The sequence below is a fragment of the Neoarius graeffei genome, chromosome 24 (assembly GCF_027579695.1).
Source record: "Neoarius graeffei isolate fNeoGra1 chromosome 24, fNeoGra1.pri, whole genome shotgun sequence".
Classification (NCBI taxonomy): domain Eukaryota; kingdom Metazoa; phylum Chordata; class Actinopteri; order Siluriformes; family Ariidae; genus Neoarius; species Neoarius graeffei.
In genome coordinates, this window is record NC_083592.1 from 47,727,616 (window position 1) to 47,752,525 (window position 24,910).

General features: G+C 42.4%; 1 protein-coding gene across 2 annotated transcripts in view; it reads right to left on the reverse strand.

The window, feature by feature from the left end:
* The window catches only part of nelfb (negative elongation factor complex member B), a 52,733-nt gene that overhangs the window by 18,847 nt on the left and 8,976 nt on the right, over positions 1-24,910 (reverse strand). Inside the window, exons 2-7 of one of the 2 annotated variants that reach the window (XM_060907400.1) lie at positions 17,970-18,130; positions 17,775-17,874; positions 17,455-17,685; positions 13,288-13,473; positions 3,208-3,320; positions 2,985-3,087 (exon numbers count right to left, since the gene is read on the reverse strand). In XM_060907400.1, the coding sequence (XP_060763383.1) occupies positions 2,985-3,087; positions 3,208-3,320; positions 13,288-13,473; positions 17,455-17,685; positions 17,775-17,874; positions 17,970-18,130 (894 nt within the window). The remainder of the gene's footprint in view (positions 1-2,984; positions 3,088-3,207; positions 3,321-13,287; positions 13,474-17,454; positions 17,686-17,774; positions 17,875-17,969; positions 18,131-24,910) is intronic. The other variant, XM_060907401.1, reaches the window with a different exon arrangement.

A 24,910-nucleotide genomic window follows, 5' to 3' on the forward strand; every position in this document is an offset into this window, starting at 1 on the left:
TGTATCTCATGACTGACTACTGATTATAGAAGACTCTAACCATGGGTCAGTGTCGCTTTTTATATCTTATACAAGCTTCTCAAAAGGACCCTCTAGGCACAGACTTATTTTATGAACATAATTCAATTACAAACCCCGTTTCCAGAAAAGTTGGGATCTCATCTCATATCATCTCTAGCCACTTTATCCTGTTCTACAGGGTCGCAGGCAAGCTGGAGCCTATCCCAGCTGACTACGGGCGAAAGGCGGGGTACACCCTGGACAAGTCGCCAGGTCATCACAGGGCTGACACATAGACACAGACAACCATTCACACTCACATTCACACCTACGGTCAATTTAGAGTCACCAGTTAACCTAACCTGCATGTCTTTGGACTGTGGGGGAAACCGGAGCACCCGGAGGAAACCCACGCGGACACGGGGAGAACATGCAAACTCCGCACAGAAAGGCCCTCGCCGGCCACGGGGCTCGAACCCGGACCTTCTTGCTGTGAGGCGACAGCGCCAACCACTACACCACCGTGCCGCCCCAAAAGTTGGGATATTTTCCAAAATGCAATAAAAACAAAAATGTGATTTTTCTTCTTTTTTAAATTAACATGAACCTTTATTGAACTGACAAAAATACAAAGAAAATATTTTCAGCAGTTTTACTGACCAGCTTGATTGTATTTTGTAAATGTAAGCAAAGTTAGAATTTGATGCCTGCAAAACACTCAAAAAAAAAAGTTGAGACAGAGGCCAACGTCACCTTTCCTTTTAATAACACTAATTGTATGAGATCTGAGGATACTAATTGTTGCAGTTTTCCAATCGGAATTTTTGTCCATTCTTGCTTGGTACAAGACTTCAGCTGCTCAACAGTCCATGGTTGCCATTGTCTGATTCTCCTCTTCATGATGCACCATACATACATTCTCAATAGGAGACAGATCTGGACTGGCAGCAGGCCAGTCAAGCACACGCACTCTGTGTCTATGAAGCCATGTTGTTGTAGCCTGTACAGAACGAGGCCCAACACCGTCCTGCTCAAATAAGCATGAACTTCTCGGGAAGAGACGTCGCCTTGATAGCAGCACACGTCTCTATATCTGCGTCAATATACTGTACCTTCACACACATGCAACTCACCCATGCCGTGGGCACTGATGCCCCCCCATACCATCAGAGGTGCTGGCTGATAACAAACTAGATTGTTGTGTTCACCTTTGGCATTGAGAACTCGGCATCCAGTTTTCCTGAAAACAAGCCGAAACGTGGACTCATCCGACCACAGCACATGCTTTCATTGTCTTTCGGTCCATCTGAGATGAGTTCGGGCCCAGACAACTCAGCAGCATTTCTGCATAGAGTTGATGAATGGCTTCCTCCTTGTGTAATACAGTTTCAGGTTGCATTTCTGGATGCAGCAGCGGACTCTGGTGAGCGACAACGGTTTTCCGAAGTACTCCCGAGTCCATGTGGCTATATTTGTCACATTAGCATGACGGTTTCTCAGGCAATGCCACTTGAGGGCTCAAAGGTCACGCACGTTCAACAGTGGGTTCTGACCTTGCCCTTTACGCATGATGATATCTCTGAATTCCCTCAATCTTTTCACAATATTATGTACTGTAGATTTTGAAAGACCTACATTCTCTGCAATCTTGCGTTCAGAAATATCTTTGAGTTGTTCATCAATTCTCTTGTGAATTTTGGCACCAAGGAGTGAGCCACGCCCCATCCTTGCTTGCAAAGACTGGCCCTTTGGGTATAAAAGGAGCACCAATCATGTTACCAGTTCACCTGCTTATTGTGGAATCTTCTAAAATGGTGTTGCTTGAATATCCTACAAACCTTTCAGTCTTATTTTGCCTTCGTCCCAACGTTTTTTTGTGTGTGTTTCAGGCATCAAATTCTAACTTCGTTCATATTTACAAAATACAAATCAAGTTGGTCGGTAAAACTACTGAACATCTTTTCTTTGTACTTTTCTCAGTTAAATAAAGCTTCACATGAATTAACAAAATCACAGATTTGAGTTTTTATTGCATTTTGGAAAAAATATCCCAACGTTTCTGGAAATGGGGTTCGTATTTAAACACTTGGCTCCACGTAATTTTTGAAATATGCCTAATAATATTGTGGCTATTTATTGGATCCATGGAGCTTTTTAAAGGGGAACTGAAGTCATTTTTAAACTTGCTTTATTTCCTAATTAACATGTTATTCAATTACGTTTTCGGTTTTAGTAACCTTATATCGTGACTCGTATTGGCAACTAATTACAATTAAATATTATACTTATCGGCCTATTCGGTTTTTAGCCGTGTTGAATTTAGTTCGTTTGGTCCACGGCAGGCGTCACTTATCCGCGCGATCTTCACGAGACTTGTGCAAGACTTCGAAATGTGAAGTGTCAGCCAGGTGTCAGTGCCGCCATTTTGAAAACGAAGTATTGAACAAAAACGAGTTTAAATGACGATTACTGCCTACTGTTTTCAAACTTTCCTGATTGCTATCAAAACAAACAAAACTTCCGGCTTGATTACATCAGCATTCGAAAGAGGGCGCGCGCGTCTTTTGACAACGTTGGCGGATGTCGGTCACTTTGATTTCCGCTGTATGTTTTACTTCCATCCTACGATGTCTCGCACAGGTCTCAACGAATCTCGTTTACGGCCATCGCTTTGACATATGGACTGATATATTACAGAGCATATTTCAAACACTCATAACTTGCTATAGCAGCGACAAAATAGCCATCAAAAATGCATTCCGATATTTAATAAAATGAGATAAATAGAATTTTGACTAAAAAAAAAAATTGCCTTCAGTTCTCCTTTAAAATCCCTTCACAAGTTGACAGAATTTAGAGTCCTACTTGTTTTTGCTAATGCAGTTTGGATTGAACCTGGTCAAGTATGATAACAACTAGAAGATATCAATAAGAGAAAAAAAGAAAAATCCACCACCATAATGCCTCCAATCAGGAACTCTTACTCTGGGCAAGGCGTCCTGGCTGAGTAGCTCCTGCAGGTTCCTCACGGTGCTCAGCACGAGCGTGTTACTGGCAAATGGGTCACACAGGATCATCGAGAGATCCCTGTGAGAGACAGACAGACAGTCATACACAGAACGACCACAGTGCTGCCAAACCTTGTGTGTGCATCAACAGCAACAAGAACAACTCTGCTGCTTATTGCTCGGTGTTAACTGGTCATACCCGAGCACTTGCTCCTGTCCTTTCTTCATACTGTCCAAGAAACCCTGCAGCTCTCGGGCTCGTTTGGCATCAACAAACTTTTCCCTGATGCAGGCGTCCAAGCACCAAGTGAACTGAAATAAACAAATATTTAAATCAAAAACGTATTTTCACTTTTATATCCTGTTACAGTGTTACAATTTTGCTGACTTTTCTTTTTATTATTAATATTTTTTGTTTGCTTTTTGCTCTAAAATAAAAAATGGATATGCAGACATCCATATGCATAAGTCTCAAAGACATGAAACATGGTCAGCGATCGGTGATGCCACAGATTTGCTTTTCCGATACAATACCAAGAAGTCTTCCTGTGTACACAAGAACAGGAAACAAGTTCTAACATCTTATGATGAAAGTTGGTAACTGCAGACATATAAAAGTCGTATTTAAAAGCCTGGGCAGTACTAGATCTATGAAAAGGAAAACAATTAAATAAATAAAAAATACGAAAGATCAGACTTCTCTATTTTGTTTTTCATGATAACACAGAACTTATTCTTCATATAAATGGAGCACTTGCATGTGACGTCACAGCCGATCCAGATTGTGACAGACGCCATCTTGTCGGTCAAACGCCATATTCCGCCTTCTACTTCTACTCCTGGTTCTACTTCTACCTTTTCTTCTGGAAAACCCTACTATATACAATTCTACTACAACAGCTGCGGCTACAAGCTCTCCCTACCTGTGCACTTGTGTTTTTTGTGTGTATTTCTGCGTGTTGTTCGTCTGTACCGGACTTCAATATCCACTACAACCGTATGGACTTACTGGACATTGGTTTCCAGCAGAAAATGACAGTTTGTAGCGATTTCCATCGCATGTACAACATTCCGGACGAGAAAAAAAAAAAAACATTCCGGACGAGATAGCGAGATCAGCAGGGTCTCCGTGGATTGTTATCGGAAGCAAAGCGAAGGAGGCGGTGCCGGGAACAAAAGCGAGGCTGCAGGCAGAGCCGGCCTGTTGACTAAGCTCAGAAAACAGCCACTCAAATCTCCACTGCCAAGCCTCTACCTCTCCAACGCCAGATCCATGTAAACAAGACGGACGATTTGGAATTACAGCTGGAATTACCTTATTCTATTCTATAATCGGCTGGTCAGTGCTATACTCAATACTTAAGTGACTTACCCATCCAGTGAGGATCATTTTCTTGTTTACAAGATGCCACATCTGAGTCGCTGACAAATCCTGAATTTCTGTAAAGATAACTGTCCAGAGATTTATAGGCACGCAGTGCTTCACCACTGAACAGCGAGGGAAAGTTAATGAGGTAATTATACACGTCCGGGTATTCCGCTGGCAGTTCAAAATCCGGTCGTGAAAACTCCGTCCGGTAAGCCATAAGGGTCACAAATCTGTAGATCGTTTATTTTAGACATATATCTAGTTATCTGTTCATTAGAAAAATGAGCCGTGTAGTCCGTCGGTTGAAATTGATCCATTCTGTACACGAGTGCAGCAGTATTCAGCGGTGTTTTTGACCGACAAGATGGCGGTTGTGTACTTTCCGGTCACGTGACTGCAAGATCTCTATAGGTTAAAAAAAAAAGTTCAACACGTCCCTTTACGTAAACAGAATATTTACTAGTGTTCTCCACGGGTGCTTTTAAAGTGGCGTACCTCCATGTTATAATTCTGGCCTTCCCTTGGCCAAAAAAAAGGAACTTCATTAGTATACACCAAATAAATCGTAAAGTATTCGCTTTATTATAATTCTGTAACTATTTAACACGCAGAAGACCATTAAACGAATGCATACGGGGCTACCTGAAGTGGCCGCGCGATTGCAATAGAAAACCATCCGGCTGGCTGCGTACAGATTGTGGCAAAGAGCTCTGCAGATTGAGGTCCATCCCTGCGTTACACTACACCGCACCACATTACACTATACTGACACAGTAACGCTGGAAGCTATAAGCTGCAGCTAGCCAGCAGCTAAATAACTTTGCGGGTGTTTGTAGCGTTATTGTGCAACGGTTACGCTTATCTATCGTCTTTTCTGACCATACACAGTTATTGTAATCATATAACAACACACACACACTAGTTAAGTTCAGGTCTTTTATTTTACGCATCTGTGATTGTGTAGGCAAGAGCTGCATTTTCCCGTTGCTTCACTGTGGTTGTTTACTGCAGGACTTCTGGGTTCCTGGGTCAAAGGACCCGAACTACGGAGGCCGGGGCGGCTTTGTAGTGCCAGTCTCGGGCACGCGCACCAGCTCGTGCATGGATTATAATGGTTTCACCCAATTAACATTAATTATGTGTATTGTAAAAAAAAAAAAAATGTATGCATTTATTGTAATTGGGTATTTTGTTTATGCATGGAATTTCATTTATTTTTCACACACAGAAAAAAAAATATAATTAATTCAGGGATGCGCAACAGGAGCATCAGTCTCAACTGAAATGTCAAATGAGTCTCACATTGACAAAGATATGTACTAGTGCATCTCAAAAAATTAGAATATTGTGAAAAAGTTCAATATTTTCCATCAGTTATTTAAGAAAGTGAAAATGTTATATATTATAGACACACAACCACAATCATGGGGAAGACTGCTGACTTGACTGTTGTCCAGAAGATGATCACTGATGCCCTCCACAAGGAGGGTAAGCCACAAAAGGTCATTGCTGAAAAGGGTGGCTGGAAAAGGTGCACAAGCAACAGGGATGGCTGCAGTCTTGAGAGGATTGTCAAGAAAAGTTGATTCAAGAACTTGGGAGAGCTTCACAAGGAGTGGACTGAGGCTGGTGTCAGTGTATCAAGACCCATCACGAACAGACGTCTTCAAGAAAGGGGATACAACTTTCGCATTCCTAATATCAAGCTACTCCTGAGCCAGAGAATGTCAGAAGTGTCTTATCTGGGCTAAGGAGAGAAAGAAATGGACTGTTGCTCAGTGGTCCAAAGTCCTCTTTTCAGATGAAAGTACATTTTGCATTTAATTTGGAAATCACGGTTCTAGAGTCTGGAGGAAGAGTGGAGAGGCACAGAATCCAAGGTGTTTGAAGCCCAGTGTGAAGTTTCCACAATCTGTGATGATTTGGGGTGCCATGTCATCTGCTGGTGTTGGTCTACTGTATTTTATCAAGTCCAAAGTCAACACAGCCATCTACCAGGAGATTTTAGAGCACTTCATGCTTCCGTCTGCTGACAAGCTTTTTGGAGATGCTGACTTCCTTTTCCAGCAGGACTTAGCACCTACCCACAGTGCCAAAACTACTACCAAATGGTTTGCTGACCATGATATTACTGTGCGTGTTTGGCCAGCCAACTTGCCTGACCTGAACCCCATAGAGAATCTATGGGGTATTGTCAAGAGGAAGATGAGAAACACCCGACCCAAAAATACAGATACGCTGAAGGCCACTATCAAAGCAACCTGGGCTTCAATAACACCTCAGCAGTGCCACAGACTGATCACCTCCATGCCACACCGCATTGATACAGTAATTCATGGTAAAGGAGCCCCAACCAAGTATTGGGTGTATAAATGAATATACTTTTCAGAAGTTGGACATTTCTGTATTGTAAATCCTTTTTTGTTTGATCTTAGGGAATATTCTAATAATTTGAGATACTGGATTTCTGATTTTCATGAGCTATAAGCCATAATCATCAAAATTAAAACAAAAAAGGCTTTAAATATTTCACTTTACATGTAATGAATATAGAATATATGAAAGTTTACCTTTTTGAATTAAATTATGAAAAAAAGGAACTTTTTCATGGTATTCTAATTTTTTGAGATGCACTAGTACAGTAAGAATGTGTTAATTTTTTGTAAAATGATTTAGCATTTCCTATCCATTTATAGGCCAATTTCACTGTCAAAAAAGCCCCAAGTCCGTCAGGGGCTCTGCCCCTGGACCCCGCTGGGGGCCTAAACAGCCCCCAAACCCCCGCCACCACCTTTTATTTTTGAAAAGTGGAGAACACCGTTTACGTAATCAAATTTCGAATAAAACAAAGACGTCCTTTACAGGACATCGATGTTCATTCTCTCTTAATTTTTAGGCTTTTGTTTCAAAAGAACAGCACGCTTACATTTTTCTTGTTCAGTCTGTTTCTCCGTTATCAGCTCTCTCGTCTTTGGAAAAAAAAAAAAAATTCTCTCCGAGGAGACAGAGGAAGCAACGATGCCCAGGGATTTTACTGCAAGTCTGCTGAGGGATGGGAATGGGAATGTTACTCATGCTCTTCCACCAAAGTAATTTGCTTCACTCTATCCGAAGTGGGGCTTCTGCTGCAGCTCTTTTGTGTGAGTGAATGAACAGCACTTTCCCCTCCCTCTGTATCATGTCTGAAGTGCCCTTGAGCAAGGCACCTAAGCCCCAACAGCTGCCCACTGCTCTGGGAATACGTGTGCGCTCACTGCTCACGTGTGTGTGTGTTCACTGCTTCCAGTGTTTCCGCTATGTACAATTGGCTGCGGCGGGCCGCTGCACCTTGAATTTTGCCGCCGCACCTTCAGGAATTCCTGAAGGGGGGCCGTGGCCCGGGTAACTTTTTGAAAATTATTTTTGAAGATTTAAAAAAAAAAATAGGCTAAACCAATATTTTCTGACGTTGAGTGGACTCGAGCCTGGCATGAACCGCTCCGACGTGCTATAATGACACCAATCTATCACCAGCCAATCAGGAGACTTAATCAAACGCATCCCCCGCCCACCAATCTACCACCAGCCAATCAGGAGACTTAATCAAACGCATCTCCCGCCCACTTGTGTCCGCGTCTGAGACGTTGAATTTTCACAGAAGGAGGGAAGAAGTTGAGTGAGGTAAGACTGTATGATAAATTAATGAACAAATAAGAGAGGAATTTCAGCATATAGGGCTTAAGTTTGTTACCGTTAAATAAGCACTGCTTGTACAGTAGCGTTATGTCGTTACAACGCTGACCCACTTTTAACGTGCCGAGTACCGACTGTAGCCACTAACATGCTAATTAGCTTGCTGTCAAAAGTGCAAAGACCTTAAATTGCTCTGTGTAAATTAGAAAATGGCGGAACTTCCTCTGTAGCCGTCAACTCAACTTGTCTTGAGCCAATCACAACAGGGCAGCACTGTGGCCTGAGGTAAAACATGATAGTTTTTGGCTACGTTCACACTGCAGGCTGAAGTGATTCAAATCCGATCTTTTCGCCCATATGTGACCTGTATCCGATCTTTTATTGACAATATGAACGACACAGATCCGATTTTTTCAAATCCGACCCAGGCCGTTTGGATATGTGGTCCTAATTCCGATTCCTATCCGCTCTTTTCATATGCGACTTCAGTCTGAACCGCCAGGTCGCATTCATCCGACTTACACGTCATCAACAAGCCACAAACGTCACTATTCTGCGCTGAAGTAGGCGGCGGGTCTCTCAAAAAAAGTTACAACAACATGGCGCATAATCACGGGCGCAGATAGAGGGTGGGACTCGTCCCACCCAGATTTAAATTCACCTCGTTCGGTCCCCCCCACTTATAGGGAGGAAAAAACGTCTATGCTGTCTTTCTTTGCATAAGGCAAACCTCACGGAAAAATCAAAAGACTAATTACCATTCGGTTTATTGAGGTGCACAGCAGTGTATACATAGTTGCAACAACTCACATAAAACAAAATAAAGACTGATATTCGGTTGGTTGAGCTGCGCAGACTGCACAGGTTGTGAGCTCGAGCTTGGTTGCTATGGTTACTAACAACAAGTTTGACAGGCATATCGGGGTTGGTTTGCTGGCAGCTTTGTCCCCCCCCAGTTTTTTGTCCCTCCCAGTTCAAAAAACGTATCTGCGCCCCTGCGCATGACATCAATGCGAGGGACGCTTCGGGCTGTGAAGGTTCTGAATCTTCTCAATGGAAGGACGCAGAGGTTAGGGAGCTGATTTCCATTTGGGGGGATACAGCTATTCAAGCTAGATTGGATGGGTCATACCGCAACCGGGCGGTTTTACTTCCGTAAACACTGGCCATGCTCACTGCGTGTGACGTCGTCGTATCCTGCAATGCGCATGCGGAACACTTTTAGGTCGCTTTTCGTTCATACTGAGGATCACATACAAGTCGCATATATTTGTTAATGTGAACGACCTCAATAAAAAATTCCGATTTCACAAAAAAATCGGAATTGAGCATTAAGCCTTGCAATGTGAACGTAGCGTTAGTTTGTTTAAATTACAAAAATGAGTACACCCAATGACTGTCTCATATACTCTTCATATACTCACACTGTTTAAGTAATGCAATAAAACTAATCTTTAAAAGTGGAATTTACTCAAACTGTTTGCATAGAATGAACTTTGGGGTTAACAGTGTAATAGTGTTGCAGTTTTCTGCAAATTTGCAGTTTAATATTTCAGATCTCGAGACATGAAAGTGCTATTTTAAAAAATAAAAAGGTCAGAGATGTTTTCTTTGTCGTCTATTTAGTTCATTTTATTTCCTCAATAATTTTCCTTGATTGAGAAATCGGTCTGGGCTCTTATGGGTTAATCAGTAGCCTGCATGCTAGTATATGTTCCATTTACAGTCAAACATTTTGATGGACTCCAGGCTCAGTTTTGATGAATCAAAAATCTGCGTAGTAGTAAAGTCTGAAGATGCTCTTGCACATTCGGTGTCAATTGAACAAAAATTATGGGAGGATATAGGTTTAATAAAGTTTTACAATTTTTGAAGTGAGTGATGGATTGATAAGTTTAGATGTGTTCAATATTTTCTTATCTTCAGACATAATATTGTAGATGTTTCTTTACCTGCTTGATAGTTTTGACCGGGACTCCAATCTTCCTCAGAAGAGTCATTAGTCCTTAAATTAAATTCATTATAGACATGAACTTAAAATCATTGTTTCATTTTATGGCCTCGGTGCCCTGGCTTTTGGCCTTCGTGCCCTCGGCATCAGCAGAGCGTTCGTTTTCCACACTTTGTCGACTGAAATCATACCTCCGATCCACAATGACACAAAAAAAGAGACTGAATGACTTGATGAACTGCCATATTCACCGTGACATTCTGGAATAAACTGACATGACAGCCATCGCAAAGGAGTTTCGTGCAGGCCAATGACAGACGCAGGCAGGCCTTTGGGGAGTTTTAACCTCCTAAAGGCCAATTTATTCTGACAACCCAGTCCTCGCAGATAGCATCGCAGACGGTGTCTGCGTAGCCCCCCCACCTTCGCAGACGCTCTGCGCGCACCTCCCAAAAATTGTGACCACCGCAGAAGCCTCGCAGACAAGAGGGCTCTGATTGGTCCACTCTACATCCGCTGTACACGCACTTCCGCTTCACTACTTTCCCGGTTTGTTTTGTTTTCACGACCGGCATTTTTAAAAACACGAGCGAAGATGGAGCAGCATGAAGAGCGGTTGATTGAGGAAGTACGGACATCTATACGACTCCAGTTCTAGTCATTATAAAAAAAAAAAAGTTCTAGTCATTATAAGTAACCGGAGGATAAACACTCCACTAACCACACCCACCAACTACTCCTAGTGACTTCGCGCCCCCTTGCGTTGTGCCGGTGAATAACATCGCGCACGCCTATTAGTCCCCGCTCAACAATAAATTACAACTGTCTGCGAAAAGCTATCTGCGAAAGCCTTGTCGCACGAGCATGCAGAGGCCTTAAGGCCCAAGCTGTTTTTTTACATGCATTTTTTATTTCTCTTTGCTATTTGGGCTTATTAGAACCTGATTAGAATAAAAACTAAGCATCATCTTTTGATAAGATGTACTTTTAGAGAAAAAGTATGTCCACATATGTGGATTCTTGTTCCGAATTTCTAAAAAGTGCTGTCCACGCATGTGACCGCTAAGCCCTAGGAGGTTAAGGGTAAGTCATTGGTTACTTCTATTAGCGCCGCCGAGTGCACTGCTTCCTCTGTTTTCAATGTTTCTATGGACCCTTTTCACGTGACGTCACGACAAACGCGGCCGCCATTTTGGACATGTACTACCAGTAGTTTACCACAGCCAGCATTGAGGAACGGCAGCAAAGAAAGTGTTTATTTTCAGCAAGACTTCCATCATGCCACTATATTGTTGTGCACCTGGATGTAGTAACCATCAACAAACAAGGCAAGGGTTATCATTTTATCGGATTCCGACGGAGAAGATGGATAGCGGCCATTAACAGATTGGCAGCCCTCGGCATACCAACGCTTGTGTAGTGACCACTTTGTTGGAGGTAAGATGAATAAAATTAGCCAGAAAAGGCATTACATTGCTGTTAACATTCTGTGGCGGCGAGTGTGTAACCAAATAGGCTAAAATAACCCATTGTAACCTCTTTGTTCTTCTGTAGTAGCTATTAGCTAACGACATTAGCTAGCGTTGTGTTCCTTTGCTGTTGGTAGACTGTAGGACAGATCAGAGGCAGTGTTCTACAAACAGCGCTTAATTTGAGGGGGAGCAAGCCGGAGCGCGCTCCGGAACCTCGGGCGTTGGCTCCGGCAGCTATTTACACTGGATCCAGTGATCCGACACCTCTCGACTATGTAACAAAAAAAAAAAAAAAAAAAAAAAAAAAGATTGTCTTTAGGCTTGCCATCCTTCCACTTGCGAGTGGTAAGTGATCTGCGCTGGGATCACACACACAGCGGCTCAGTCCCGAATCGTGGCTCGTGCACTTCACTCGCGCGCTCTGTGAGCTGCGCAGGGCCGGAGTGCGCACCCTCCAGAGGGCACTCGCTGTTCAGGGCGGAGTGATTTGGAGCGCAGGATGCCTGCGGAGCCGAGCATATCCGTGTATTGGTGTTGCTGTGTGCACGCGAATCGTGTATTGGTGTTGCTGTGTGCACACTAATCGTTTTAAAAACGTTAATCTGATGATCCGCTGATACGGTATAATGTAAACATGGGCTAAGTGTTCAAAACAAGAGGAACATGCATTTGTCTCTTAAATCCAGGCCGTTCCCTGTAATCTCTAACAACGGTTGGAGAAAGTAATGGCAAATAGTGAGTGCACAAACCATAGAAGGTAAACTGTACACAGCGCCAGGGCAGTGTGATGGTATGTCTACTTTTAGATTGTGTTAGCTTATCAATGAACACACTCGTCACTCGACGAGTTTCACGTCTTTACGACGGATACTTAAATGTGTATTAGGTATTATTGTTGCAGTCTAAGCCGTCATTGTAGCAGCTAGATGAGCGAGAACCGAAAGGGTCTGTGCCATAAACCGTTATTTCTGTACGGCGTTGCTAATGTGTCGTTACTGTTATTTCTGCCTCTGCTCGCCCTGTAAATGCCCTACGTCGCTGGATAGCGAAGGTATTTTCTGCATCTCGCTCCTTTTTCTTGTATGTTCTCCGTTTGTCGCCTTCCTCGCATTCAAACCAATTCGAGCCGAAGTCTGCTACATGTCCAAAATGGTGGTCGCGTTTACGAAGGTCACGTGACTGAAAAGGGTCTATACTGCATTGGTACTGATACAAGCAAGTTGTTTAAGTTGAGTTAGCCTACTACCGAGGTGCTTTTGTTGTGTACTGTTGTCTGTTTTAGCATTTTATTCTGCGCAGTTATGTGCTGGCATGTTGTGGGCTAAAGTCATGACCGATGGGTTAATCTATGTATAGCCTTCTGTGCTGTTGGCTGTTTTTATCCTCGTACTGGGGTGGGACGTCTGAGCGCAGGTCTTGCCACCGCACCTTCAAACATTTTCTAGGGGAAACACTGGCTTCAGATGCATTAAATGCAGAGAAGCAATTTCACTGTGCTTGAGGACAAGTGGACATGTGATAAATAAAAGGCTTCTTCTTAAAGGAAACGTGATGGGCTAGATCAGCCTGAAGGTGGCGCTTTAGTGCAGCGTTTTAGATTTTGTCACCCACAAAACTTTCCCTGATTCCTTGGATTCTAGCAAACAACGCCTCAAAGACTAATCAAGTCGAACTTCACTTCTAAGCCAGTTTGCATAAAAGGCTCAATTCTCCGTGCAAACTATGACGATCAGTGGAACACTGTTGCTCTGAACAACATTCTATCTGACCGTATTAATGTTGCTAAACAGCTGTATTTGCTAGTTACAGGTTCACCTTGTGGCAGGGATCGACGGAGCAGATCTCGCTGACGTCCAGATCGTGCAGGGACATGAGGAGCTCGGCGCGTAGGGTACAGTAGTGCACGTTTCGCGTGCGCAGGAAAAGCGTCCTTAGGAACTGCAGCACCATATCGTACAGTTTCACATTCTTCCCGATCATCTGAGTGAGCTTCTGTACAACCTGTTATACACACCAGACACATTCTCCGATTACACTTTGTATTTATTAACCCTCTTGGGTCTGAGGGTATTTTCTGGCACCCTAATTTTGTTGTCAATTTCAACAAATCTAAGCAAGTCATATGACTTTTTTTTTTTTAATTCAGCACAAGTTCAGCTACAATAATATCTCTATAGTATGTACGTCATGATTGTACTTAAAAAAAACAAAAACAAATGAAGATGTTGTAAAAAGCATCTTTTCTTGGGCTAAAATTCCTCCAAGCCGGTGTGCAGGACTGATCAACAGTTACCGAAAACATTTAGTTGCAGTTATTGCTACACAAGGGGGTCACACCAGATACTGAAAGCAAAGGTTCACATACTTTTGCCATTCACAGATATGTAATATCGGATCATTTATCATCAATAAATAAATGATCAAGTATAATATTTTGTCTCATTTGTTTAACTGGGTTCTCTTTATCTACTTTTAGGACTTGTGTGAAAATCCGACGATGCTTTAGATCAGGGGTGGGCAATTATTTTTTCCATGGGGCCACATGAGAAACAGAAAATTTTGTGGAGGGCCGGACCAAAAGGCTGAACTAAATTCTGCATAATATTAATTGTATTTCTTTATATAAAGCAGTAAATAACATTGTTTTACAAGCTGCTAAGACTGGTAAGAGTATGGAAAAAACGAGGTTGCCTTACAAAAAATGTCAATTATTCAATCAAATTTCCCAAAACAATGGTTAACAAAATGTGAACGTTTGTACCTTTTTTTTTCTCTCCCCAGTCATATTCACCCCAAAACACAATAAAGACATCACAATATTGTCTTTCTACTCCACATATCAAGCAAGATACATCATATTATAATAATGATGCTGTGTCGATTCGGTGTAGGTATCAGATCTACAGATCAGCTCGGGCTCCGGCGCCTGCTGGTGACGTCACACTATGTGATTGGCTGGACCGTTTGAAGGATGACGTCCAAGTTTGTGGTTGGTCTGGACAAATTACGGAAGTAGTTATCGCGGGATTAGGTTTCGTGGGATTTCATGTCATGTTCATGTCGCACACATTGCGTTTTTTTTTAACACAACTTCAAAATAAAAGCAATGCACATTCAGTCCATGCATGAGGTAAAATTAGAAAATACGTTTATTTTGTAATTTCTAATTAACCTTACGCGGGCCGGTCAGAATGAACCAAAGGGCCGGATGCGGCCCGCGGACCGTAAAATGCCCAGGTCTGCTTTAGATTATATTTATGCAGAAACAGAAAATTCTAAAGGGTTCACAAACTTTCAAGCACCACTGTATGTACGTTTTCACATACAGTCTCTTGCACTTTAATGTACACTGGCCGGTTTTACATTACATGTTACGTTAATAATAGATATATGTGAAAACATACAGAATGAAAAATTATAATTAAATGTTGCAACTAAAACTAACAGTCTTGTTTTTTTCCTTTATTTTCATCATTTGATTCATTGAACAGTATTGCTCATAAGTGCCCAAATTTGTCCCCAAATAGGTCGTCCATAACAGTTTGGCATAGTATTTGCTGTAATTGTTATTGTGCTCAACTAATCGCAATTGTGGTATACGTGATGTAATTGTAATCTAAACTTTAGAAGTAACTGTAACTGAATTTTACGTAATCGCCCCAAGTCTACTCTGTTACACAATTACTCTAATTTTGCTCCCACTCAAACTCTTACTCTCCCAGCTCAAAATAGAGCAAAATTAACTATTTTCGAGAAAAATACTTTTAACTCTGGAAGAATTTAGTCATTTTTCCTGTGTATGCACTACAGCGCACGCATATCAACCGATGTGTTCATCAAAAACAGAAGAAATATTTACACTTACTCAAGTTAATCTTCGGCTGGATTTAGTCGAAGTTAAAAAAAATATATATAAAATATGTGACCCCTCACCGAATCCAGGGACACATGTCGGCCGAAACGAATCCGAGATAATCGCAAAAGAAGCTTTTTTTTTTCGAAATTTGTGTTTTTTTCCATCATGTGCAAGTTGAGATCTTGAAGAATGCAATCAGTATTTCAGATAATAGATTGTTTTGTTGGAAAAGCATACATTTTTTGTTGCAAATTGTCTCGTTTTTGTCAGGACTGTAGCCTGCTGGGGGGTGTGGGTAAATTACCATCTGGGCCATTCACATGATGATTTAAGTCTTTTGTTTGTTTTTTTTCCTGCGAATCAGCTGTATGATCCGAGCTGAGCGCATGGCTACTTAACTGCATACAGGCGTGTGATTTCGCTATGGAATGAGTTACTAAACAGAGCGCAGAGGAGCTGACACACCGCGAAGCAAACAGACGCACGGTATTTACATCGGAGATCACCATTTCTAGCAAAAAAAAAAAAACGCAACCTCGGTTTCCAGACTGAATGGAATACTTGAATGATCGGATGATACACGGACCGTTCTAGGATTATATTCCATCGGAGGCATTGGTGTGTGCAAGGCGCCGTTTCTCTTTCTGATGGGGTAAGTTTATTAATCTAAGGCTGTGTGGTTATTTTTGCATGTAACGGAGAGTGTTGTGGTTTGGTTAAGCCTAGGTCACAACCGGACATACGATTTTTTGGCCGTGTTATTTTTGGCGTTTCCCAAATCGCTGCGTGTTTTTTTTTTTTGTTGTTCACGGAGAAAGACGCGCGTTGGCCGTAAGTTTGTCTTGCAACCTGAAAAAACCGTAAGCGCCTGTAGAGTTTGTTTGACATGACAAAGAACCTCTGCGGCTGGTCTACGGCTCGAAAATCAGCACATCACATGCGCGCTCTCGTGCTTTTCACACGCGCGCTCTCGTGCGTTTCATGCGCGCTCTCCGTGTGTTTCTTGCGTTTTTTGCGTGTAGACCGGCCGTAGGAGCACAGTACGGCCGGTTGTGACCGAGGCTTTACATGAAACTAGTGTTGTGTTAGTTGTGTCATCATCGTGCTATCTTTCTTTCTTTCGGTGTGAGTAATTTTTCAACCACAAAATGTTAACGTATACTTTAGGACTTATTTTTGTACTTCATAATTGTTTTGGGCATACTTTGCATGGAAGGAAAATTGACGTGGTGATCTTTGTTTACATGAAAGTAGCATCGTGCTAGCTAGTAGGGGGTAGGGCTTTCCTTAACATCATGCAAATGAGCACCATTATGTGCCCTCCCTACACCCAGAGTAGCTGAGATGGAAAACTTTGAGGGCGATTTTCTCCCTTTTCTGTTTTAAGAAGTATACACTTTCAAAAGGCCACACATTCTTCAAATATTGTCAGATCTCCACATGGAAGGCATCATTGGAAAACTTAGAAACTGTACTTTCTGAATCTGTCAATAACTCAAAATGCCCCCGGGCCGACATGTGTCCCTGGATTCTGTGATCTGCCACATATTTACAAAAATAAAAAAAGCCACTGCTCATCATCAGCGTCGCAGTTCTCAAGATTGAACTGAATCGCTGTCCTGAATCATCCAGAGCACATAAAACCGGCGCGCCATCTCGCAACAAGTTTTACCTCCAAATAGCCTGAATTATGTCTGACAGATTTTATCCTGTTTAAGGTGGGCGTTCCCACCACAAAAGAGAAACCAATCGAAACCAAAAGAGTAAACGTGATCATCATGCCATTTCCATGTGAATAGTCTTTTATGAATGGCTAAGTGCGTGCTCAGTGCTCCGACTCCGGTGTGACTGAGTAAGGTGACAAGTTTTGTTTCATCTAATTTAGGTAATTAAAAAAAAAAAAAAAAAAGGATTTGGCAGTGGGCATATAGGAAAGTATAAAGTTTGTCAATATGTTTATCATGCTTGTATAATATAAAAAAAAAAAAACCTCGCAAAGATATTTATCTAAATACATGACCTACTCATTCTAAACCTGCCGAGCTTCACCGGAGAAGCTCTTGACCCCAGAGGGTTAAGGAATTAATACATTCTGATCATAGTGTAACGAGCATGGTGGCGCTCACCTCTCCCTGCCGCCGGGTTTTAGGAGAAGGACTGAAAAAGTTATGCAGGATGGAGAGATCGCTGCTGAAGAGCGCGGCCTCCTTCTCCACGATGTACTGCTTCAGCAAAGGAGAGACCTCATCACCAAACAGAGCCTGGTTATCCTGCCAGATCTGCCGCTTTACCTCCACTGCACAGACTTTATACAGCTCCTTATCAGCCATCACCTGCTTCAGCTTCTTCTCCGGCACCTGCGCAAACAGGATGATGGAAATGAGACGAAAGCGCCAGACTTTAACGTCATTAACACCAGCGAACTGAAATGCTGTTCATCTCTCACCTTTGGTAAGTGTTTCATAACCTGCATCACGACAGGCTGAATGGAGGGCATCTTGACCAGCGGGAAGCTCTTCTCAAGAAGCTCCTCCAATTTGTGGTATCTATGTTGAATCGAATATATTCGAAAGAAGAACCACGGAATAACACGCACACACACACGCACCAATCATCGCTGATTCCGATATCATGCTCTTACCTGTCCTCGTCTTTGCCTTCAGCAATGAAAGCGACTCGTTCCATTAGCTTCTCCCGGAGCTCGTCAAACACCGACTGATGAAACTCCAGCCGAGGAGTGCCGTGAAGATCGAGGAAAGGAAGCGCAGACTGCAGCGTCGGCAACAATATGCCGTTCTCCATCTACACATAACGATAACTGTTGCTGTAGTGACTGAGTGAAACCCAATGTTGCTGTTTTCTGTTGCATGATGAGATGCTTTTCTGCTCACCATGGCTGTAAAGAGTGATTATACGACCTACTGTATCCTTCCTCGGACCAATCTGGCCATTTTCCTCTGACCTCTCTTATCAACAAGGTGTTGGTTTCCACCCACAGAACTGTCCCTCACTTAATTCAGTGTTTTTTGTTTTTCGCACCATTCTGTGTAACCTCTAGAGCAGGGGTGGGCAATTATTTTTTCCATGGGGCCACATGAGAAACAGAAAATTTTATGGAGGGCCGGACCAAAAGGCTGAACTAAATTCTGCATAATATTAATTGTATTTCTTTATATAAAGCAATAAATAACATTGTTTTTACAAGCTGCTAAGACTGGTAAGAGTATGGGGAAAAATATGAGGTTGCCTTACAAAAAAAGTCATTCAATCAAATTTCCCAAAACAATGGTTAACAAAATATGAACGTTTGTACCATTTTTTTTCAGTCACATTCACCCCAAAACACAATAAAGACATCACAATATTGTCTTTCTACTCCACATATCAAGCAAGATACATCATATTATAATAATGATGCCGTGTCGATTCGGTGTAGGTATCAGATCTACGTCACACTATGTGATTGGCTGGACCGTTTGAAGGATGACGTACAAGTTTGTGGTTGGTCTGGACAAATTACGAAAGTAGTTATCGCGGGATTAGGTTTCGTGGGATTTCATGTCATGTTCATGTCGCGCGCATTGCGTTTTTGTTGAACACAACTTCAAAATAAAAGCAATGCACATCCAGTCCATGCATGAGGTAAAATTACAAAATACATTTATTTTGTAATTTCTAATTAAAGGACATGGGACATGAAACATAAATGCACGCTATATCAGTTTCTTTCCATTAAAAATATGAAATAATTGCATCAACAAATACAAAATCTCATCTCATCTCATTATCTCTAGCCGCTTTATCCTTCTACAGGGTCGCAGGCAAGCTGGAGCCTATCCCAGCTGACTACGGGCGAAAGGCGGGGTACACCCTGGACAAGTCGCCAGGTCATCACAGGGCTGACACATAGACACAGACAACCATTCACACTCACATTCACACCTACAGTCAATTTAGAGTCACCAGTTAACCTAACCTGCATGTCTTTGGACTGTGGGGGAAACCGGAGCACCCGGAGGAAACCCACGCGGACACGGGGAGAACATGCAAACTCCACACAGAAAGGCCCTCGCCGGCCCCGGGGCTCGAACCCAGGACCTTCTTACTGTGAGGCGACAGCGCTAACCACTACACCACCGTGCCACCCCAAATACAAAATTATCTATTAAATTCAGCAAAATCGTTATATTCGTGATGATTATATGGCATTTCTGCTCGAGCTCCGATATGCATATTTTACAACCAGAGGAGCCGCCATCACGTGATCATATGTCACAAAAACTTTCGGGTACAGCACAAGCGGGTAGATGAATATGGAGAAGTGTGAATCGTGATGATGACGAATGCGACAAAATAGTTTTTGTGTCTTGGATGACAAGAAAATTGTTTCGTTTTTAGAGTGTTTAACGTACATTGAACATCATGGTGTATTGCGACCTCCCAGTCAGTCAGACGCGCTGTCACTCCTGTTAGCAATGTAGCTAGGCTCAGCATGGCCAATGGTATTTTTTGGGGCTGTAGTTAGATGAGACCAAACTCTTCCGCGTTTTTCCTGTTTACATAGGTTTATATGACCAGTGACATGAAACAAAGTTCAGTTACACAAATTGAAATGTGGCGATTTTCTATGCTATGGAAAGTCCGCACTATAATGACAGGCATACTAACACCTTCTGCGCGCTTCGACAGCGCATTGATACCTTCACTCGGAGTTGTACCATTATTTTTTAGACAGGGCGGACGGACCAGGGCATTCGCCCGCCTGGCCGTGCCCGACGAGGAGCGCTCTCGGCCGGCTTGGGAGGCAGACGGCAGCCCCTCCTGGAAGTGTGGTTTTACCATGGGCCTCATGCAGTAAGGATTAGTATTATAATTTTGGGTGTATCAATTATTGATTATCATAATTCTGACTCGTTTCGCCATTTTGAATGTTTTCATCTCGGACTCTGGAAGCATTGTATCTCAATCAATCTGGAAAAATATCAGCAAAAAAAAAAAAAAACTAGCTTGCAACGGACTTTAGCTAGATCCATGATGAACTTTCAATGTATGATACAAAAATAATACTTCTTTCAACAGATCATTAGCCTTTGAGCAGAATTGTTTAAACTTACCAGGATGTGTTATCGAGCCGACCGCTTTCAGTTTCATAGGGATTGAATGAACTCTCACTCTCAATCATCTGACCCGTCAGAGTAAAGACAAGATCTACACTGACAGTCAATGAAAATGTCCAGGTGACATTTATGAAAATAATTTTATTCATAAGCTATGAAAGAGTGTTGGGCACGTTACTTTCAAAAAGTAATTATAGTTACTAGTTACTTTTCCCAAAAAGTAACGGAGTTAGTAACGGAGTTACTTTGTCATAAAAGTAACTAATTACCAGGGAAAGTAATTATTCCGTTACATTTTGTTCCCCCCCCAAAAAAAAACAAAAAAACAAAAAACAAATTCAATTAGTGTAATCATAATAAAAGTGAATGTTAAATGTGTTTAATGACTGAAATGGACACTTAACAGAACCAGTTAGTAATGTTATCTACACTATATTAATATTTTTGTGGGACAATGTGAGATAAGACATCTATCAAATGTAATATATTTTTGTAGTTATTAAAATTGATACTAATTACTGGCCACTGACGAGGACAAACGCTTTGTTCCTCGACATAATGTGCATTGCACGTAGACATTTTTGCCTTTTATTTCAAGTAATGAAAAGTCCTGGCTGTATTTCCAGTGTGAAAGCGCAGTGCTGGGCTGACCGCTCGCCATCGCTGTGTCTTCTGATTGAAAGAGTGCGCAGTAGTGCAGTAGGCGTGGCCTACCTACGTATGTTGTCCAAATCTACTCTGATTGGCTGACTATGCCGTTGTCTCGCATCTCCCCGCCCCCCACTAAAGCAGAGTAAAGAAAGGCTGAGCGAGCAGCGTGCCAGATGAGAACAGCTTTAATAAAGTAACGCAGGGCATTTTATTGTAAGTAACGGGAAGGGCGTTATAATGATGTAAAAAGTAATTAGTTAGATTACTCGTTACTAAAAAAAGTAACGCCGTTAGTAACGCCGTTTATTTCTAACGCCGTTATTCCCATCACTGCTATGAAATCATGTACTAGAAGCTTACAGATCAATATACTGACATTTAACTCGAGATGAATAAACAAAAAAAAAAAAAAATCACAATTGTTGTGAGCTTTGATAATGTACAGTCCGAACAAAATGGATACCCTGTAATTGGAAAGTTGCAGCTTCAGTACCGAGTATTGTCCCCACCAACAGCAATACAAGCCGTCAGTCTGCGACGCATACTGCGTATCAAACGGCGAATCCTGTCTTGTGGAATGGCCTGCCACTCCTCTTGAAGAGCCTGGATCAGTTGACCTCTGTTCATGGGACGAGGAACACGGTTCTGGATCTGAACACCAAGGTGATCCCATAAATGCTCAATGGGATTGAGATCAGGTGAATACGCAGGCCATGGCAGGGTTTGGACATTCAATCGACGCCCAACTTCTGAAAAACTTAGGCTGGCTTGCACCATGCCGAGGGCCCGCCATCTGTCATCTGGATCTAACCGTGGCATCTTGGACATAAGGAATACAAAAGTCGGCTTTTTCATGGCCTTAATAAATGCTACCCAACCCATCCTTTCAACAGTGTACAAATTTTTGTTTTTCTCCAAAACAGCACTTTGAGCGGATTCCTAAAGACCACTCCCTGAAGACTATTGAAAAATGTTTGGATTGAGGAGAACTCATTAATGACTTCTGTGCACGCTTTTCAATAGAAACATCTCAAAACAAACATTTCCCCAACTCCGTATTGCATAATACGTTGAATTATTGACCTGGACTTTTTCATTGACTCCCAGTGTATGTTCACGTGAATTTCCAGCTATCGGTTCGAATTGATAGGGTCTAACTTCACATCTCTGTGAAACATCGGGAATGTCACTGTCGATGGTGTCCATTTCGGTAACCTGTTTACATTAGATACCCAAGCGCTGGCTCCTTGGAAAGTTTTTGTGACGTCACGGGTCACATGACCGCTTAGCTAATTAACGAATCATTGTTTTACGCTGATGTATAAAAAAGTTGAATAATGTGATGATTTTCACATTTTTGACGCCCTGCAGTGATTTAGATGGCATTTCTTATGTCCTTTATACATAATTATACCCAGAAAAAAAATCCATGTGCCATGTCCTTTAACCTTACGCGGGCCGGTCAGAATGAACCAAAGGGCCGGATGCGGCCCGCAAAATGCCCAGGTCTGCTCTAGAGACTGTTGTGTGTGAAAACTCCAGGAGGTCAGCAGTTTCTGAAAAACTCAAACCAGTCCATCTGGCTCAAACCAACACCCATGCCACAGTGAAAGTCACAGAGATCATAATATTTCCCCATTCTGGTGTTGAAGTGAACATTCACTGAAGCTTTTGATTTGTGTCTGCATGATTTCATTCACTGTGCTGCTGTCAAGTGATGGGATGATAAGATAACCGTATAAAACAGCAGGTGTATGGGTGCATCTAAGAAAGTTAAATATAACTTATCATGATGGGATGTGATTTTCACTTCTGCAACAATTTTTTTTTTTAATTAAGTCAGCCCACCCTGACTCTGCTTCAAGGATCCTGCTGATGTAAAGGTTTTAGCAGTGTTCATGAGAACATCATGTTTTTAATGTGAACTGTTGCAGTACTGATTTTCTCTCTTTCTCAGGAAAAAAACAACACAACAAAAAACAGAAGAACTGCCCTGTTCTACTTCCTTTTTCTTCCACATCGTTTAACAGTTGCTGTATAACCATATGAATGAAGAGATTTAATTTTTTCTCGTCGCTTGAACATGAACAACACTCCTGAGATCGGCGCTCGAGAAGTCGTCCAGCACTTCAGCCTAAAGTCTCTCTCTCAACCCGCCGTAAGTGTTTTGGACACTCACGGGTCGCACGGTTTGGTAGGGTCGCGGTGAACCCGGGGGAGAGTTTTAGGGGACGAGTACAGGCAAAGTACAGGTTGCACACCTCCAGGGCTCTACACTAACTTTTTTTTTCAGGAGCACACGTGCTCCCAAGTTAAAAATTTTAGGAGCACAGGGAAAAAAAAAAAAAATGGGGGCACAAGCGCAAGTAGGTTTTCATTTTAAAGGTTTATTGCAGCGCAAACCTTAGACACACCAACACATAAAACGCAAAATTCAATTGAGAATGAATGAATGAACGAACAAATGAATAACGAACAACTGAATGAATGAACAAACAGTAGCTAAACAGAGAGCAGAGCTCAAGCTCTGCTGAACTCTGCTCTCTGTTTAGCTACTGTTTGTTCATTCATCATATTAGTAGTAGCATCATATTCCAGCCACTCGAAATCTTTTAACCACTGAGGGTTGAATTTATATAATTTTCCCGCACCTTCTCCCGTCGTTCTAGCTTTCTTCACTACACTTTCTTCCTCGTCCGTTCTTTTATTCTTGTTTCCACCATCATTGCTTTTAAAAAACGCCGTTATTCTCTGCATAGTGAATATATTTCTCAGCTCGGTCCGAACCAGCTCTCAGTTATCTTTCAGTTGAATGATCTGATGAATCCCTAAAAAGCACTTTTCCCACCTAATGCCACACCCACAACATACAACCGTGGGAAAGAGGGGCAATCACAGGCTACGTTTACATTACGTCGAATCAGCGGATCATCAGATTAACGTTCTTAAAACGATTCGCGTTTACACTAAAACCGTTAGCCGTGCACACAGCAACGCCAATACACGGATACGCTCGGCTCCGCAGGCATCCTGCGCTCCAAATCACTCCGCCCTGAACAGCGAGTGCCCTCTGGAGGGTGCGCACTCCGGCCCTGTGCAGCTCACAGAGCGCGCGAGTGAAGTGCACAAGCTGTGATTCGGGACTGAGCCGCTGTGTGTGTGATCCCAGCGCATATCACTTACTACTTGCAAGTGGAAGGATGGCAAGCCGGAAGTCCGTGCCGTTTTTCAGCAGTCGCGTCACATGACCAACGCCAGCGAATCAGGAAGGTGGATGTCACAGTGACGTTGTCCAATGAGGACACCAGCTAGAGCTCAGCACAGCGTATTCTCAATGTTTACGCAGCACCGGACCAGACACGATCTAGATTGAATATGTGGACGCTGGCGGATTCCCGTTTCCCGGCTTTTCCAGGTGGTTTAATGTAAACGGACAGTGCATCCGCGAAGAAAACGAGACAGATACGGTCTAATGTAAACGTAGCCACAGAAAGAGGAGTAGAAAATGGGAAATGTTACGGGGGATATTTATTGTGATAGTAGGCTATTGTAGCGTCAGCACAAAAGCACCAGACTCAACTTTAACTGAAAGTGTTATTCAGTAGCCTAAACTTATTCAAGCTACAGACCGAGAAGAATAAAAATGCTGAAATCTCATGTCCTGGTAAAACACACTAGCATGGCAGAACGGAAAAAAAAAAAGTAACTTTTTCACTCCCCCCCCCGGCTACCATGGGAACCACCGCAGTGCAAGACAGAGGCAATGCACGCAACTACAGACAGGGAGCAAGGTGCAGGCAGAACACACACACAC